Source organism: Glandiceps talaboti, chromosome 5 (assembly GCF_964340395.1).
Source record: "Glandiceps talaboti chromosome 5, keGlaTala1.1, whole genome shotgun sequence".
In the NCBI taxonomy this organism is placed as follows: Eukaryota; Metazoa; Hemichordata; class Enteropneusta; family Spengelidae; genus Glandiceps; species Glandiceps talaboti.
The window spans coordinates 22,224,479-22,241,694 of NC_135553.1; the positions used below are offsets into that span (position 1 = coordinate 22,224,479).

General features: G+C 37.1%; 2 protein-coding genes across 2 annotated transcripts; one reads left to right on the forward strand and one right to left on the reverse strand.

The window, feature by feature from the left end:
* Positions 1-1,237: 1,237 nt before the first annotated feature.
* LOC144435500 (mpv17-like protein) lies at positions 1,238-7,137 on the reverse strand. Its single transcript, XM_078124092.1, has 4 exons — positions 6,756-7,137; positions 2,049-2,149; positions 1,405-1,503; positions 1,238-1,258 (listed from the first exon to the last, which is right to left on the reverse strand). Exons 1-4 carry the CDS (start codon positions 7,048-7,050, stop codon positions 1,238-1,240), a joined length of 516 nt encoding a protein of 171 aa, XP_077980218.1. The 5' UTR covers positions 7,051-7,137.
* A 3,947-nt stretch (positions 7,138-11,084) lies between these two features.
* LOC144435501 (mpv17-like protein) lies at positions 11,085-12,888 on the forward strand. The gene is made up of 3 exons (XM_078124093.1): positions 11,085-11,379; positions 11,880-11,980; positions 12,715-12,888. The coding sequence occupies exons 1-3, from the start codon at positions 11,085-11,087 to the stop codon at positions 12,886-12,888; spliced, it is 570 nt and encodes a 189-aa protein (XP_077980219.1).
* The last annotated feature ends 4,328 nt before the right edge of the window (positions 12,889-17,216 follow it).

The window sequence follows — 17,216 nt, forward strand, 5'->3', positions numbered from 1 at the left end:
GACACATTGTTGGAAATATTGTTATCCGCTATAAATGAGTAAATGATAGGTTTATAGTACATTCAATTTGATACATGTGTAATATGTAATGACCTCACACAGCATAACATTTAATACCACACTGTGACTCCACCCTCGGAACTGAGCTTCATTAAAATACCAAAACATAGTTTGACGAAATGGTATTATTGACAGATGGATTAAAACATACAGTCAGACACCTTCCTATTTCCCACCGAGAATAATATATCAACAGTACGGTCTACCACAAACAACGTGGCATGAAGTTTTCGAATCGATTCATTGTATTGACACATTCCTTCCCTATTTCCCACCTAGATCCAATAAAATGATAAAAAAACAAACAAACAAACAAACAAACAAACAAACAGACAAACAAACAAACAAACAGATAGAAGTAAGTCTACAATCGATCTGATCTTAATCTCTGATTCTGATAAAATGTGTTGTGATCGATATTGCGATTAGTGACCACTGCATGATCTACTGAACTAGAAAGATTACTAGTCAAACAATTAATCAGCATAACAATGTAAAACTGTTGTATATAAGGTCACTGAAGACTTACTCCGGGGAGGATTTTCATGAAAAACTGCGAGAAGCAAATTGGTTTAGTGTTGTTGATATTCGATGAATGTGAGGATGTCGATTCTGCTTGGAAATCTTTTCAAGTCGTTATTCGCCAGGACTTTAGATCAAATAGTAAAATGTACTGTATTGGACTTTGTCAGAAGTATTGAAGCAACTTGTAGAAGGAATATTGCGCATAAAAATATGACTTTATTTCTATACATAGATCATAGCGCTGAGATCGGACGTGGCTGTCTCTAACTATCACTCTCTCCAGTGTCAATCAAAAATATAGAAACTTCAACATATAAACTTATTTGACTCTTTTGTTTTAACATATATATTTAATTAGCCTCACTACGTATGCTGCGATAAAAATCCGAGCCATGGTTCGATAACAGTATCTTAAAAGTACAAGGAAAATGAGATACACTTTTCTCTAATTTCAAAAAGTCAAAACAATACTGAAGAAAGACTATGCAAAAAAGATGTACTTCAGTGCTAAACTAGGAGAGAGAGAGAGCGAGAGAGAGAGAGAGAGAGAGAGAGAGAGAGAGAGAGAGAGAGAGAGAGAGAGAGAGAGAGAGAGAGAGAGAGAGAGAGAGAGATGCACTAAGAAGAGCTGGCTCTAGTCGGGACTGCAACGTCACTCCTTTTCACGAAACGACTGCAAAGAAAAAATGATAAAATAAATTGATAAAAACATCAAAATACAGTACACACAAAAAACAAACATGTGAGCTAACAAATGACATACATAGATACATTGGACAGCCAACAAATCAGAACTGTAGTACGGTTTGCAATACTTACCATTCTGTTGATAAAACATAACATGTTTACCCATACGATGTTCATAGTTCCCATATACACCACTCTGTATGCTGGGGGTATTAGTAGGAAGTTTAGTCCCTGCAAGGCGAGGTTGACAGAGACATAGTTATACATTCCACGCAAGAAATGTTGATGGTATTCACTGGTTAGTTTAATTCAGCATTGAAAAGTTGTTGAGGTATTATACTAATGTGTTCGGAATAACTTATACAACACCAGAATATGACTGTGAGCATTAACACACACAAACACACACACAAACACACACACACACACACACACACACACATACATACAATCTATATCCATCCATCTATCCGCACACATACACACACGCACGCGCGCGCATGCACGCACGCATGCGTGCATTAAGAGTTAGACCACTACAATCCCATACATGGAAAGGATTTGACGAATCCGAGATTAAAACCAAGATTAAAACTTCAACAGTTTTGACATAAGCTGTGTTTTAATCTGTCAATATATTGTGTACGACACAAATCGTAATTGGAATGCTCGTTTTTGTTTTCTGTAGTTATTTCAACAACCCATTCACGTTGGCTGTTGTCATGGTGAAATTCAGAATACAACACACGTGACTTATGACGTAATACACTACACACTTCTATCGGCACTGATACGGCTGATCCAGCGATGTAAGTTGGAACAAATTTTTCTTTCCAGTCTGCAAATATGTCTGATTTTCCTTCCAATATTGATTGCACTGTAGCAAAATATAAAATCGATAAAAAAAATTGATTTCTCTTCAATGATGTGTAATCTAACTTCTCTTGCCTGGTGTAATTATTCCAAATTATACAAATGTAATTCCATCCTGATCAAACATAGGATGTAGTACACGAGAAGACTTATTTTATTGTTTGTCTTTTACTTCCATAAATTAAAATATACTGGGACTGAACTTTACCAGTTGGTATTTACTCTACTGTCTTGTTATTTTTGTATTCCGATAGGTTGATATTTTGAGTTTCATTATGTATTTCAGTGTATTTACAATATCCATGTACAATGAGACTAGAAAGACATTTTTGTTGTTTCCACAACTGTTACGACTCTACAACTAAAACCATATCACACGTACTAGTAAATACTAGTGGTGGTGTTTGCTCAGGTCTCTGGGCTGTTTTCACTCTTAATTGGAATAAAAAAAAATAACATAGTTGTGTTCTTTTGTGTAAGAAAACGACCTGAGCAAACAGTCGGGTGAACTTGTGTGACAATAAACCCCTTGGGAGCCTAAAACAAAGTTCATCACAATTTTCCTTCACAAAATTCTTTAAGTGAAAATCAAATGCAAAACATTTGAAGATTATGAGATTCTCCCAAGGAACTGGTGCCAGCCTCAATTTTGCGTGCTGTCAACAGGTGCAACTCTTACGGATGACAGAATACCAACTTTCTGATATTCGCTAAGTTTTAATGTTTTGCGAGGTCACCGTGAACTCTCAGCTGTCATGAATTAATACATAGAACAAATGTTTGCATTTCGCGAATGGTATTCTTCAGAGATGACAACACTGAAAGTTATTAAAAGATCGTCGATGTCAAATAATGACTGATTACAGACAGTTGGAAGAACAATGACGTGATCACATTGTTTAGCTAGTTTTTATATTTGTCAATATCATTTGCATTGAATTATTAAAGGCGACGGCAACACTTCCGTTTTAGTCATTTATGGTGCTGATTATTTTATCACCCAATCATTTGAGTATTGTATATTTTGTGTTTAGAAGAATTTAATTTTGAAACAAGCGACCTATCGGTCAGAATAGCTCCGCTGTTTTTTTTTTAATTTAATTTTTTATTTTGGTGACATGTAGAAGTGGTTCAGGTCTTCAGCTCTTCACTATGCAGTTTTGTTTTAGCGATGCAATAAAGTGGTTAGTGGTTTCATATGATGTCTCACTATAAAACACATTTTACACAGAAGTTGGTAATGTATTGTACTTTTATACCATAGTCACCATTTTATAACAAAAATCTACTGTTATGAAAAATTGCACAAAATTTTGAGGATTTTGAGGTTGGCTATAAATAATTCCAGTGTCTTACAGCTGTAACCCTGGAAAATTTTAATGATGAATGAAATAAACTAGGGATCTAAAATAATTTTGAGGCAATTTGAATTTCAATTTTCTAACAAATTTACAAAGTCAACAACATTCAACTTGTACTAGTTGTGGTAGATATATATAGGGAAGAAATGTATTAATCGCCATCTTAGTTTCCGTACGGCGACAATCTCAAGTACCCGGAAGAGAGTCATTCTCAGCCATACGTTACAGTGGTAACACTCGTTCATGTTCGGTTACCTTTCACAAAGAAAACACAACGAAATGGTTGAAATGATCTTTTTTTTTATTTCTTTTCATCACAACAACAAAATCTGCGTGATCAAAAGTGTTGTAAACTAAACCATAAAGAATTATCGGACTGGCTAAACTTCCCGATGAACTGGAGTAAGGTCCTACTACTTCCAAGTAAGCCTCGATAGTACTATAGTACGTGAGAAAATCGTCTCAAACTAGCGATACAACTTTCAAAATATAACTTGACATGTCTTCATTTGTTAGAGTTGTACAATTCAAGACGGGTTTTCACTAGAAAACAACAATTCTGTGAATAATGACACTCTGAACGCAGCGATTTCTCGGACGATGTTACCACTGTAACGTATGGCTGACAACGACTTGCTTCCGGGTTAGTCCCTCGTGCATACGGGTGGATTGTCGGCGATTAATACATACATGTACATCGTCTGATATTTTAATTCACAGTGTTTCTTGTGACCGGCGCCTGTCAGCAGACTCTGCCATTTTTTCATCATTCCATTGTATTTAAACCTTGTACTTGACATTTCGCAATATTTATAATTCTCAACAAAATACCTCAACATGCCTCACTTCGCTCGTACTCAAAGCAGCCCCGCGCGTAGTCCTGCTTGCATACGGAGGAATTCGGGACTCGATTCTGACAATTGTCCCTCCCCTCCGGTGTTTAGAGTCAAGTCAGTAATACCATGGAAGTATAACCCACTTTCCATGGTAATACAGACTCGTGCACCCGAGGACTACCCCGCGCGGTATGATCACTGACACTGATGACATGATGAGAGAGAACCTTTTCGGATTTACATGTAAAACGGGGAAAGATACGCAAAACATAATGCAAAGTCTGAAGCCAAATTAAAGTTGTAATTATTTTAATTATTTTTACTTGCCAAATATTTGCATTTTGGAAAGGCAAGACACGTTCATGTCGTTTAACTTTACATGTGAACTGTCGGCCATAACTTCAACCGCATGCCTGGCATGCCCTTCCTTACGCAAGTTGTCTGAATTCTGGTTCACTGTCATTCCAAATTGCACGACAATATAGAATTAACCACAAGTTACATGTTATCTGAAAACATCACACTTTTATAGTGGGTCTGAATTGTGATTTTACTGAGTACCAAGAACGTCCTGTGTTGATACTCAACATACTTGCTGTGGAAAATCGCTCGGTCGAATGAGGTCACCTTCAGCTTCTGGTCGAATCAGGATAGAGTATGCAAATGAGGATGTTGCGGACTGGCTGATTATGTAGAAGGGTGCAGAATTGGATTTGAAGTTTACAACCCTGTTTCGAACAAACGCTTGTCATTTGGGCGCCCAATGCGTAGAATTATGACTTTAGCACATATTACATTGCTTGTTTGACGTCAATAGTGTCTTTTGAAAAGTGGCAGTTTACTTAAAGTCTCGTCGACTGATTTCCAATATGGCGTCGGTCATTATGCTCATTAACATATTCATTTTTTTTTCAAATTACAAAAAAAAAATCATAAAAAATAAAAATGAGGATGTGCTGACTTGAAATTAACAAATCTGAGTAAGCTACCCCCTGCGCATCAACACGCCAGATATCAAAGCAATCTAATAAGAGGTTTTCAAGGAGTTGATGAAAATGACATTTTATGAAAAAAAATCATAAAAAATTGAAAATGGCACAGATCAACTTGGCATGAACAAATCTGAATAGCCTCCCCCCAGGGAACATGCACACCAAATACCTAAGAATACTGACTGTCACTTCCGGAGAAAATAATGAAAATATAAAAGTTTGACGGACACCTATGATTCACTCTACTCTCTATACCTCAATACCCACCTATACCTAAAGCTACGCTTTCAGCTTTCGCTGACAGCGGAGCTAATAAAATTATGGATACATTCTTTAGAAGTGAGCGAGCTGAAGGCAACAGCTAGGCCTAGACTAGGAGCTTCGATCTGCTCCGTGGCTACTTCTAAATGATCCAGGTTAACCATGAACATTGTGTGTAGTCTGAGCTACCTTTCAAGTCCAAGTCGATTCGTGTACGGAGTGGAGAGAGAGAGAGAGAGGGAGAGAGAGTAACATTGGAGGAGGGTTACGTTAACATTAGAGGTCACCCGGGCCCCCCTCTTATTTGTTACACAACCACAGGGCAGATTTGTGGTTTTCATTAATTTTTGCTTTCAAATATAACCCCCCCCCTCCAAAAAGAATTGTGGTGAGGGGTTTTTAGCTCATCATTCTTTTGTGCCCTCCCACTGGTGGCGAATGATAACTACCCTGAGGCTCCCTCCATCCCACTTGGTTTTAACTTGCCCGCCAAGCCACTGTCAATGGCGAACTGCCCACCCAATAATGTGAATGATTTACCCACTCTCCACCAGGAAAACGTTTGTGCTTTCCACTATACCAACATTTTGACGTACACAATGTGCATGACCTATACATATAGTATATCAGCACTCCCAGTCCCTCACCCACAATTCCATGTGTCCCCCCCACCCACTATATCACCCACTATATCAAAATCGGGAATTCCTCGTCTCAATTCTACCTTGTTTGCTCCCCTATAATAACTTTGAAGAGGAGCAAACGGCACGCTAAAATGTTTAGAACGGCCCAGAGACAGATAACTAACGACTCCCGAGCTCGGTGTCGACAACAACAACTTGCCGACCGGTAAATGCGGAAGTAAAATACGCGTTTACCGTATGGCGATGTTGAAGGTCTACTGCTAGCATTTTGTACATGACTAATCGCATGTATGGCCTCAACAACATTCGAAATTTCAATTGAATTTCAACCATTTCTGAATTAACATATATACAATGATCTTAATCAACAGAGTCCAAGCTTAATCGTTAATACGCTAATTTGAATATCCATAGTATACCGTAGACGTTGGCATGGAGGGCCGCATATGCGCATCACAAGTGTTCCGGTGGTTGTACATATACCGACGTCACTGATTACGTAAGCTTATACATTACCTGTGTAAAATCCAGTCAAATATATCGGGAATCCTATTCCTATTTCGATGGCTAATTTTTTAGCGATTGTTAAGGCTTTTGTTCCTGGAAATAAATGGTCTACGGCCCTGTAAAATCCGTACGACATTGGTCCACTAAAACAAAGTCCCCAGAATGTCAATCTCTTGATTTTTGGAACATCATAGTCATCGGACATGAATGACTGCTGGATATATTCCGTGGCCGCAAAGCTGACGCCAACAAACACTGAATTGCGAAATAGACTACTTCGTGCGATTCTGTGTATATTGTTCATTGTGTTGATGTGTCTTAAACTTGGTAAAGAACGGTATCAACTCTACATATTTGCTACGACTATAAATACTACCTAGTGTCAAGCAGAAGCGTACGAGATATATCTATTTGCAGTGCAAGGGTCAAGGTCGCAGGGCGCCGCAAACGGCCATGTTTCGTAAATTACCGACATTCGTTTATTTCGATCGCTGTCCCAAAGACGAGACTTGCTCCTCTGTCTTGCTCGAGACATTATACATGTATTACGCGTTGGCGCTTTCTCACTTAATGATAAAACAAATAAGTTATTTCATTTTTCATTATTTATGTCTGAGGTGATATGAAAGAATTTTTTGATAGAATGTTTGAGCAAAAGATCAACATGATAAAGTCTGTTAGGCTATCACACACACACACACACACACACACACACATACATACATACATACATACATACATACATACATACATACATACATACATCGCCCACTGCCGGCGCAACAACATTCAACCTAAGATCAGAGGGATTTCACACAATGGATATATAGGGATTAACTCGGTCTAAAACAAAGGATTTTTAAAGGGAGTAACTCAGTTGTTCTTCCTGTGGGTACAATTACTACAAACAATACCTCCGCTTTAGTACAGATACGCATGCGCATCAGTGGTGTGGTATGTCAATCGTCGTATTATCAGTTCAAAATGCAGTGCCTGTGCGAGTCTACTGTAACTCAGTGCTAAGGACCGAACTTCATTAATAGTGCCAATATTCTTTAGATAGGTGGCTCTGGCTAGAGCGGAAGACAGAGTAGGTGAGTTTGGCTATTTTATACAAATCACGTGTAGCCGGGCGTGTAGCACGGCGTACGTGTATGTTTGATAACATATATCCGTGGTATTATATAACAGCCTGCATGTTACAGCAAGTTCACCCCTTGACCATACACGGACATGTGTGTTGTCAACCCGGGGGTGGGGGTGGGGGTGTGGTGGGGTTATCAATGCTTGAGTACTGTTACTCTATAGCTGCTAGACTTTCGGACTTTCTTCCGATACAAGCTAAACTTATCGTACGTATCGGAAGAAATCACAGAGGTCTAGTATCATGTCTTAGATGCGAGTATTGTGCAGTCATAGACCGCACACGTAGGGTCTATGGTGCAATACTGTCTCCGATCCTTTGATTCCGATGCACTGTTAGAGACTAGATTATTTCCAACTAACAACATCTCGTCTTCATTACTGTGGAGACGAGATGTATCGTTCATGTAAATATGTCGATGTTGTTCTAGGTGAACGAGTTAATAGTTGTACATATATGACGAGGTGTGCAATGAATTATTCAAACTGGTCAAGCTCCGATTTGGGCACTGGTTGTATAGCTGGGTTGGAATGTACGATGGGTAATGAAAATGTCACATGTAAATGACGTTTGTTTCACTGGTAAAACCTCAGACCACTACTAGTTGTCTGAGGTCACTTAAAACGCACCAACAATGATAACTAACACGTGGTCAATCTGACGTACGTGAACAGCTGATGATATGTGGGTTACATGTAATGGAGATATTCTATCTGATGGCTGAAGCCAACATAGATCATGCGACACTCGAAGACAATACACCATAAATCATATAATACAAGATAAACATCCGATTCTACTGCATAGTTTTGACTAATCGGCAGCGGTAATAACAACTGGAGCCAAACTTTTAAAAATCTTCATTCAGAATATCTCGGTGTTAAACAACATATAGTTATATATATATTTGTTAACTATTATTACTCTAGTTGATATATTTACTAGTTTGTTTTAGCACCAAAAACTTATTGTAGAAAATCCAATGTAGAAATGTAGTTTTCTTAACGGATGCAATAGTCTATTCTATTCTATTCTATTCTATTCTATTCTATTCTATTCTATTCTATTCTATTCTATTCTATTCTATTCTATTCTATTCTATTCTATTCTATTCTGTTCTATTCTGTTCTATTCAGTTCAGTTCTGTTCTGTCCTCTTCTGTTCTGTTCTGTTCTGTTCTGTTCTGTTCTGTTCTGTTCTGTTCTGTTCTGTTCTGTTCTGTTCTGTTCTGTTCTGTTCTGTTCTCTTCTCTTCTCTTCTCTTCTCTTCTCTTCTCTTCTCTTCTCTTCTCTTCTCTTCTCTTCTCTTCTCTTCTCTAGTATGTAACGTAGAAAGGGTCGAATTGTAAAAGTTGTAATTTTTAGTTTAAATTATTTGTTACTGTTTATGTTAAATTACATATCCTTATACTTTGCTAGACCGGGAATACAATTTACGGTATTGCCAGAGTCCTGATAATAGTAGTAATACATACATATATAATTGTATGGTTGTCTCGTTGGGGAAACGTTGCTATGTCTCGTATGTCTTGTCCGTATCAGTAATCAATTTGTGACCTTGTCTAGTTCTATAATACAAGCGTCAAAGCAACGTGATAATTCTTTCTCTTGCTTTAATTTCAACCGCCTTGCCAACTGTCCTTTTCAAACGATGGCATTGTTCCATGCTTTATCACTATTTCTGACAATATGAATATATGAATAATAAGCATTAAATTATAAATTTTTTGAAAGGGTCTGGTATTTTTCTGTTGATTGAATGGCTAGCGCGCATATATGGAACCCAAGTGAAAGATTAAATTCTTGAATATATAATGGATAATTCACACTTTTATCTGAATGGGCACATTTCAGTTTACATGTCATGATGAGACTCCTGTTCATCGCATACAATGCCCATTTATTTATAGATAGCTGACAATGCAAGTCTAGGCAAGTATGACATATTTTGCATCGCGAAACCGTTGGTATATTGTACTGAATTACTGCAAATAATAACTCAAATGGGTCCATTTTAAAGCTATGCAAGTTGTAACTTGAGTATTCTTTTGTCAATCAGATAATCACCTATTTATTCACTGAAAATTGTTAAAATACCAATAATTCAATACTACAAGATGTGCGATGTTAGGCCTAAAAAATTGTTTGGTTCCGGTTCCGACCCCACCTAGTTTTTCACTGCCGACCAATTACTTTTTTTACGTAATCGAGAAAAAAAAGTGAAGTCTCGCGAGAAATAGTGGTTGTGGAATCTGACATCAACTTAAAAAGACAATATAAAACTGTTCTTCCAATCTGTAATGGTTGTACATCTGATAGGAAGAAACCATTAACACAGAGACCATATGGAAAACAACGACAAACATAACTACTAGTACCTGAACTAGACACTCACATATGAAAATTCTACCTACACCACCTATTCTAAAATTGAGCGTAAACGGAACCACACAGGGTTTTAGGCCTCATGAGTGAGTTATTATATCTAGCAGTTTTTTTCCCATAAAATCCGTTCTAATTAAAGCTTAGTTAAAGCTGTGACGGGGTGCACTCACGTATCGGTCAACTCCTCCCACGTCAGTCTGTATCGAACTGGTTGAGAGGTGGCCGGTGAGGTGGAACGACACAAGGGCAAATTACATTACATGTTGTATTGTATAAGCTAAGCTATAGTCTCTTCAAAATTTAACGACCGTAGAGGAAATTAGGAAAGTGTCTTACGATGGATTCAACATGTTTTAAGATCTGAACAGTCAATTACTGTTTAAAATATACATTTTGAAATGACTGTTTGAATCGTAGGTGAGTCTTTGGAAAACAAACTTCTCACAAAGAACTCAGGAGCTCTGTATATATATCACTTTCAAGTCTATAAGACTTAGTATTGTCAGCATATTATATCGTTCATCGTTAATCACTTATCTTGTACAATTTCGCTATCATTTATGTTCTAATATCTCTCATTTCTTCAGGTCACGTGACGTTCTGCCAGCGAACAAGCAACTATTTAATGCAATCCCCGAACCCACCCTTAATTTATAAACGGGATGTAGTCTTATGACGAATGAATTAATGGTGCAATCGTTATATGAATTATATGAGAAGTGGCTCTCGCGGAGTGTACACAGTGTAAACAAGACGTACAGGAAGAGTGTACCCACACTTATAAAATACACCCTCCTGAAAAAAAAAACTATGCGGCTCTTAAAACGCATTTCGAGAAGTCATCTCTTTCGTAATGCTGTCTTCGTCGGAGCTTCATATGCCATATCTGAATGTGTACAACAGAAGTTTTTGGGCGAGAGACGGGATATGGCGAAGGTACAAAGGATGGCGATATGGGGGTTTGTGGTCTACGGACCTGGTAATTATGGCTGGTACAAGGTCCTGGACCGAATTATGCCTGGAAATACAGTAAAGATTGCTATGAAGAAAGTGTTGTTGGAAAAAGTAACGGTGTCTCCTGTCTGGTGCTTTACTTTCTTCGTAGGTAAGAGATGCAGTAGACTATAAAATATGCGAGAGAGGTTGTCCGATGTGTGAGGGCGCCCCGTCACGCGTACTTTACAGACTAGAGATCGAGCTGAAATCTTAGTCCAACTGTCGCACGATTTAATTAAAAAATCGATGTTTTAAAATGCGATAGTCAAAAAATATCATTTCGTAATTCAGATGACACATACCTTTGAAAAATAGCCAGGATTGGTATTGTTTTGTTTGTTTGTTATTCTGCCAGAAAAATAGATAAAATGCTTCGGATCGTCAGTTAAGTTTAGTTTGGTCTTATCTACTACCTCGTATGAACACCGTTATAGACAAAATCACCTCACCTACAATTCCTGGACCAATAGTTGGGAACGAACTAGAATATGTTTAGAGTACCGGGGAGGGGGGGGGGGGTTATAGGATTTATTCTTACAAATACTGTATATATAATATACAAATATAATCAAATATTCCAACGTCATTATATTATATTCATATCAACAGTTCAGTCGCTATTGGAAGGAAAACGTGATATATTCGCAGAAGCAAAGGAGAAGGCAATACCAACATTTCTTATCGGTTTAACGTTCTGGATACCGGCACAGGTATGTTTGGATGGATTGTCTTCCCAGGTTACTACAGTATCTTATTAAGAAATTGGATGTGAAACCGGAACGAATACGAACACATTTGTAAAGGTTCACAGACACTTTTAAGTTGCCATTTTAACCTATTGGCGCCAGTGTAGTAGAAATGTCAACAATCATAACTTTGTGATCTGACAAACTGTTAGAGATGATGACAACATGCGAACATTTAAAAAACTATTAAAAAAAAAAGAATTCAAAAAAAATCTTCATGGTCTCAACAAAAGTTGGGATTTCTTGTGCATAACACTGTAGAGAGCTTTTATAATGAGCATCGCTATGTCAGCAAAATATATTACAGAATTGAAGACAGCTGGTTATTTGTCACTCTAAAATACACTGGCTGCATAAATTGGACGCTGGATGCGAATTACAAAGTAAATATGTAACAAAATATTAACTTCCTGAAAAAATGAAATACTATTTTTTTGAAATTATGAAATTCAAAGACTGCACAGTTTAACCAGTTCAAGAGTCAATAATTGTCCAAGTTGCCATTTATTGTATATTTTATCGACTATCCAAATTGTATTTGCCATCTTCTAAATCGAACAGATAACATGGAATTGTTATAGCTATTGCGGCCAGGAAACCACAATTTTCTCAATAAGAATTAACTTATGACCAATTTGTAAGGTATGGCGAGTTGATATCATAAATACATACGTCAAATATTTTTTCCTTGCTTACAGACGTTAAACTTCCTACTAGTACCACACGTATATCGAGTTGTCTATCTCGGTGCTGCAGGCTTTATCTGGGCAAATTTCCTATGCCTCATGAAGAGAGACACGGCGATTACAAGAAATGTGTGTCAACTTGGAGGTAACTTTAAGTATTATGTTTCAGGACATTTACAAAACTAGAAGATTTAGTTTTTAAAATTTACCTTGTTTGATGTATGGTATCATTTAATTCTATAGATTTTAAAAATCTTTAAAATATCTATTTCACTTTGAAGCCCCCACCCCAACCACAACCCCAAGCCTGTAAGGTACACACACCGTGACGTGGAACCCTCACACATCGGCCAACCCTTTTCGGAGCACGTCGGTGAGGGCGCGAAGCGACACCCTACGTATCTTACAGACAACCCCCCCCCCCCCCATCGCCTCTTTTCAAATCGTAACAAACTGTTAATATTTTGAAAACATTCTCTTTTTCAGTAGATAGTGGTTGAAATATCCATCGAGTCTGACTACTTTGTCGGAATTGCAGACATCTTCACCAAGGAACTACCACGTTTTCAGTCATTCACAGACAAAATAAATGGTTATTTCTCTATTTTACCCAAACTACAATTAGCACCCATGTCGTGCAATTTTAAGCGTAGGTCGCTAATACATACCAAAAATTCAGACTTATAAATGTACCTACTTTAACCTTATTACTCTGGTGATATAAGCATGAAATAATATCAAACATATAGGGGATACTAATGAGATATGACATCGCAATAAAGAAGATGTTTTTTCGGAGCTATACCGAACAGAACGGAGATTTTATTTGTTTATACTTTGCTCTGTATCGCCCAGTTCCAAGTCTGTTTGGGACAATAATTCAGGCGATAAAGACAGTTGTCTGATAGAGATATAGAGGAAAGTTGATGCTAAAGAAAAGAATAGTGCTAACTAATACTCAGGGTTGTACTTATTAATAACACTTCGTGTGAGAACCCGGGATTCAAGTGAATACCTAGCGAATACATGACGTAATCAAATAGCAGCTTTGATACTGAATTCGAGGAACAATCGCAAAGATGTATTTCTAGGTGGGATGTATACCATACACAGTTTCATTGTTTATAATTTATGATATTAGCAGTCACCTTTCCTATGTTATTTGAACTCATGATGAAGTGTACGCCGTAACGGGGCGGCCTCACACATCGATCAACACGACGTATCTTACAGTGGAAGCCAAGTCTTAAAGCATTTATTGTAAACCAAAATAAGTCAAACCAATCCAATACATGTATATTGAAAATATTGATGAATTGAATTATGTATATATGTTATTTTCACAATGAACGCTGCATTAATTAATTTATTAAACCAAACGAAATGACAACCGTGTCTCTATGATTGGGTTTTTATGTTTGTGACTGTACGTGTCTGCGTGTTAGTCTCTGCGCGCGCGCATGTGTCTGTGCGTATGCGTGTTTGTTTATGTCATTTGTGTGTGTGTGTGTGTGTGTGTGTGTGTGTGTGTGTGTGTGTGTGTATTATATTGTATGTGTGTCTTAGCGTGTTTGTATTATATGTGTGTTTGTAAACAGTACTTACAAGTTACAAGTTATTTGTACACTTTCAATGGAAATATAGACTGAGATCTCACCATACCAACAGATCTCTGATCTAATCTGGTCGAATAAATCATTTCTTCTAGTCATTTCCCACATTATATCTCTGTTTTTAGAGCAGAAGTGATGTGGCTAAAATATTCATAGTTTTTGGACCCTCACAGTATCATTTACTACGTACACTGTACACAGATATTTAAAAAGGCGCCCGCAACGACGATTCCTTAGGTACAGAACTTTGGGTATAATGATATAGAGACAATATTGATTCTTGAATATTGAAGATAGTACCGGGGGGGGGGGGGGTGAAATCATTAGCAGTTGATTTTGCAGAATCGAGAGAAAATCCAAAGTCATGTTGATAAGTAGTTGGAATTGAGTTCAACATCCATTGAAAGTGTTCAGTGGAGTGACTTTTATTTATTCCCCCCCCCCTCATCTTCGTCGAAACATTAACCCTCTTTTAACATTTTCTAGAACTAACTGAAGTGACGGTTTTAGGTTTAGTAAACTGAATGAGAAAGAAATGGGTATTTAAAGACAATGCATATTTAATTTATTGATGTCGATAAAGCAACTCAAAGGAGAAATCGACAAGATATATTATAGTTTCAATTCTTGATTCGTTATCTCAGTGTCCGAATATAGAAAATTGGTGTAAGTGAGCTTCGAGTTCTCTGCGTTTCCCTGTGGTTCTTTTAGGATGCAATATATGTCAGCTGTCTCATACTGTTGGTTATCAATATATCACCAATGTATGGACAAATTTGAATTTGATTTTTTTTCTTGCAGTTGACCCTGTAGGAAGGTCAAGCTTACGATTGACGGGTCAGATTTTACTGTGGTTTCTCAAACCAAATTATCTGTCGTAGTCTTGCGATATAAAAATATATTATCAAATTTAGTTTTAAAATTTTAGTAAAACTATTCCCATTAAAATAAAAGAAACTACTGACATGGTAAAAAAAAAAACTACTTCCATGAAATAAAAACTACTCCCATGGTAAAAAAAATTTGAAGGTATAACTGAACTATCCATTGCATTAATTAACAGTATTGTATCTTCTGTTGCCCACCATACACGTGGAACAAGAAAGAATGTTTCTGACACGTATATATTTTTATTTGTGTGTGTGTGTGTGTGTGTGTGTGTGTGTGTGTGTGTGTGTGTGTGTGTGTGTGTGTGTGTGTGTGTGTGTGTGTGTGTACATGTCTGCCTAGTGAACCAAACATTTCAATATTACACGATTCCAGTGAACCGTAGTATACATTGTGTATGAGGGTATGGAAAAAATGTCGAATCAGTGTTGTGATGACATAGTGTTTTTATTGGTTGGTTCTTAAACCACCTGTCTTATTTGTCATGCATTATTTTAATGACCAGGTGTATTCACTGACTGTTAATTAACATAGTCTTTAAATAGCGAGGAATACAGTGCCATGTCGGTTGTTCTACAAGTGGTGGGAGTTGAGGCAGTCCACGGCTCATTCCAGAAGTTTTCTTGGTGGTTTCGTCAAAAGAGGCTCTTCTTCACTTTAACTGTACGAAGAAATGTCGTTCTTGTGTAAAGTTCGACGTCGCTGAGAGTAAGCGGACCCTGACGTATAGTATGAATTGGTGTAGATATTGCCGTAAAAGTCCGGAGAAATACTTCGAGGACAGTTCGGTACAACGGAGGAACTGTTAGTAGAAGTTTCGGTTCCACGTAGCCACCTTCAAAACTCAACGAACTAGCCGTCCTCGGCTCTGTACTCTGTGAAAGTTTGTATGCACCACCGGTAAGACTAAAAGTCACGATATTCGACTGTCAAGTCGCAAGTCAAGTTTTATTCGACCATTTGGTGAACTACTTTAGTATATAAGTTTGTAAATCCTGTACTTTCAAGACTTATTATTATATATAGTATATTTTGTTTCATTACAACTGAATTAAATAAGATAATTGTTAAGTGTAATGCTGTGTAGTGTCCTATGTTTGACCGTTTGTTGTTTCGACTGGAAGTTGTGGGGAAAGTATGGCTTCTCTAAATCTTCGGTTCGTAACAGTGCGTAATACTGCTGTACAATATTAGAATAATTGTCCTGATTGTTGATGTTTTTCAAATGGATTTCCACAATTTAATTACAGAATGTTTGCCTACCTAAGTTGGTAGTTGAAATTAATTCAGCATTCATATCACCATCAATCAGGTAACGTATCTGAATTTTATTCAACTGCAACACAATAATCAAACTATACAATACATAATCAAAACTACTTTTAAATTATGAATTCATATCATGTGGTTGTTATATACAAACTTTCCAAATCTTCAAATTGATATCTCACTTGGTGAAGACCAAATTTTCTCTGCAATCTATTAAAGATCTAACATTAAACCTAAACTAAATGTAACTGGAGTAGTATTTTTCGGTCACACAACCGCCATTTATTGACAAAATTCTAAAATATCAATAAAAAGACACTGTATATGTTTAATCAGTGGTTGATATTATCCATAAGCAGTACAGTAACAGGCTGAAATTGTGGTCTCATTGGGGCACTAATATTAGGGTACGGACCCATAAATCTATTTGATTTATTTTTCATATTATGTGTACAGCTACAGAAATATGTTTACCAACAGGTCTGTCAATACTGTACAGAGTGTATGATATTACGAGTAAGTCATTATTTGTTAACAGTTATTAAAAAAGCTTCCACAAAGGTAAACATTGTAGTATTCATAAATGCTAGTGACCATGTGTCATGAACAGGACTGTAATTACGGATGATCGATCAAGTTAGTTAGTTATAGTATTAATACAGAGTAAAAAAACTAAAACAATCCACAAAAAGTTGAATGATGTCAGTCAAGATTCTAACGACAGATAGTTAGATGTGAGTACTT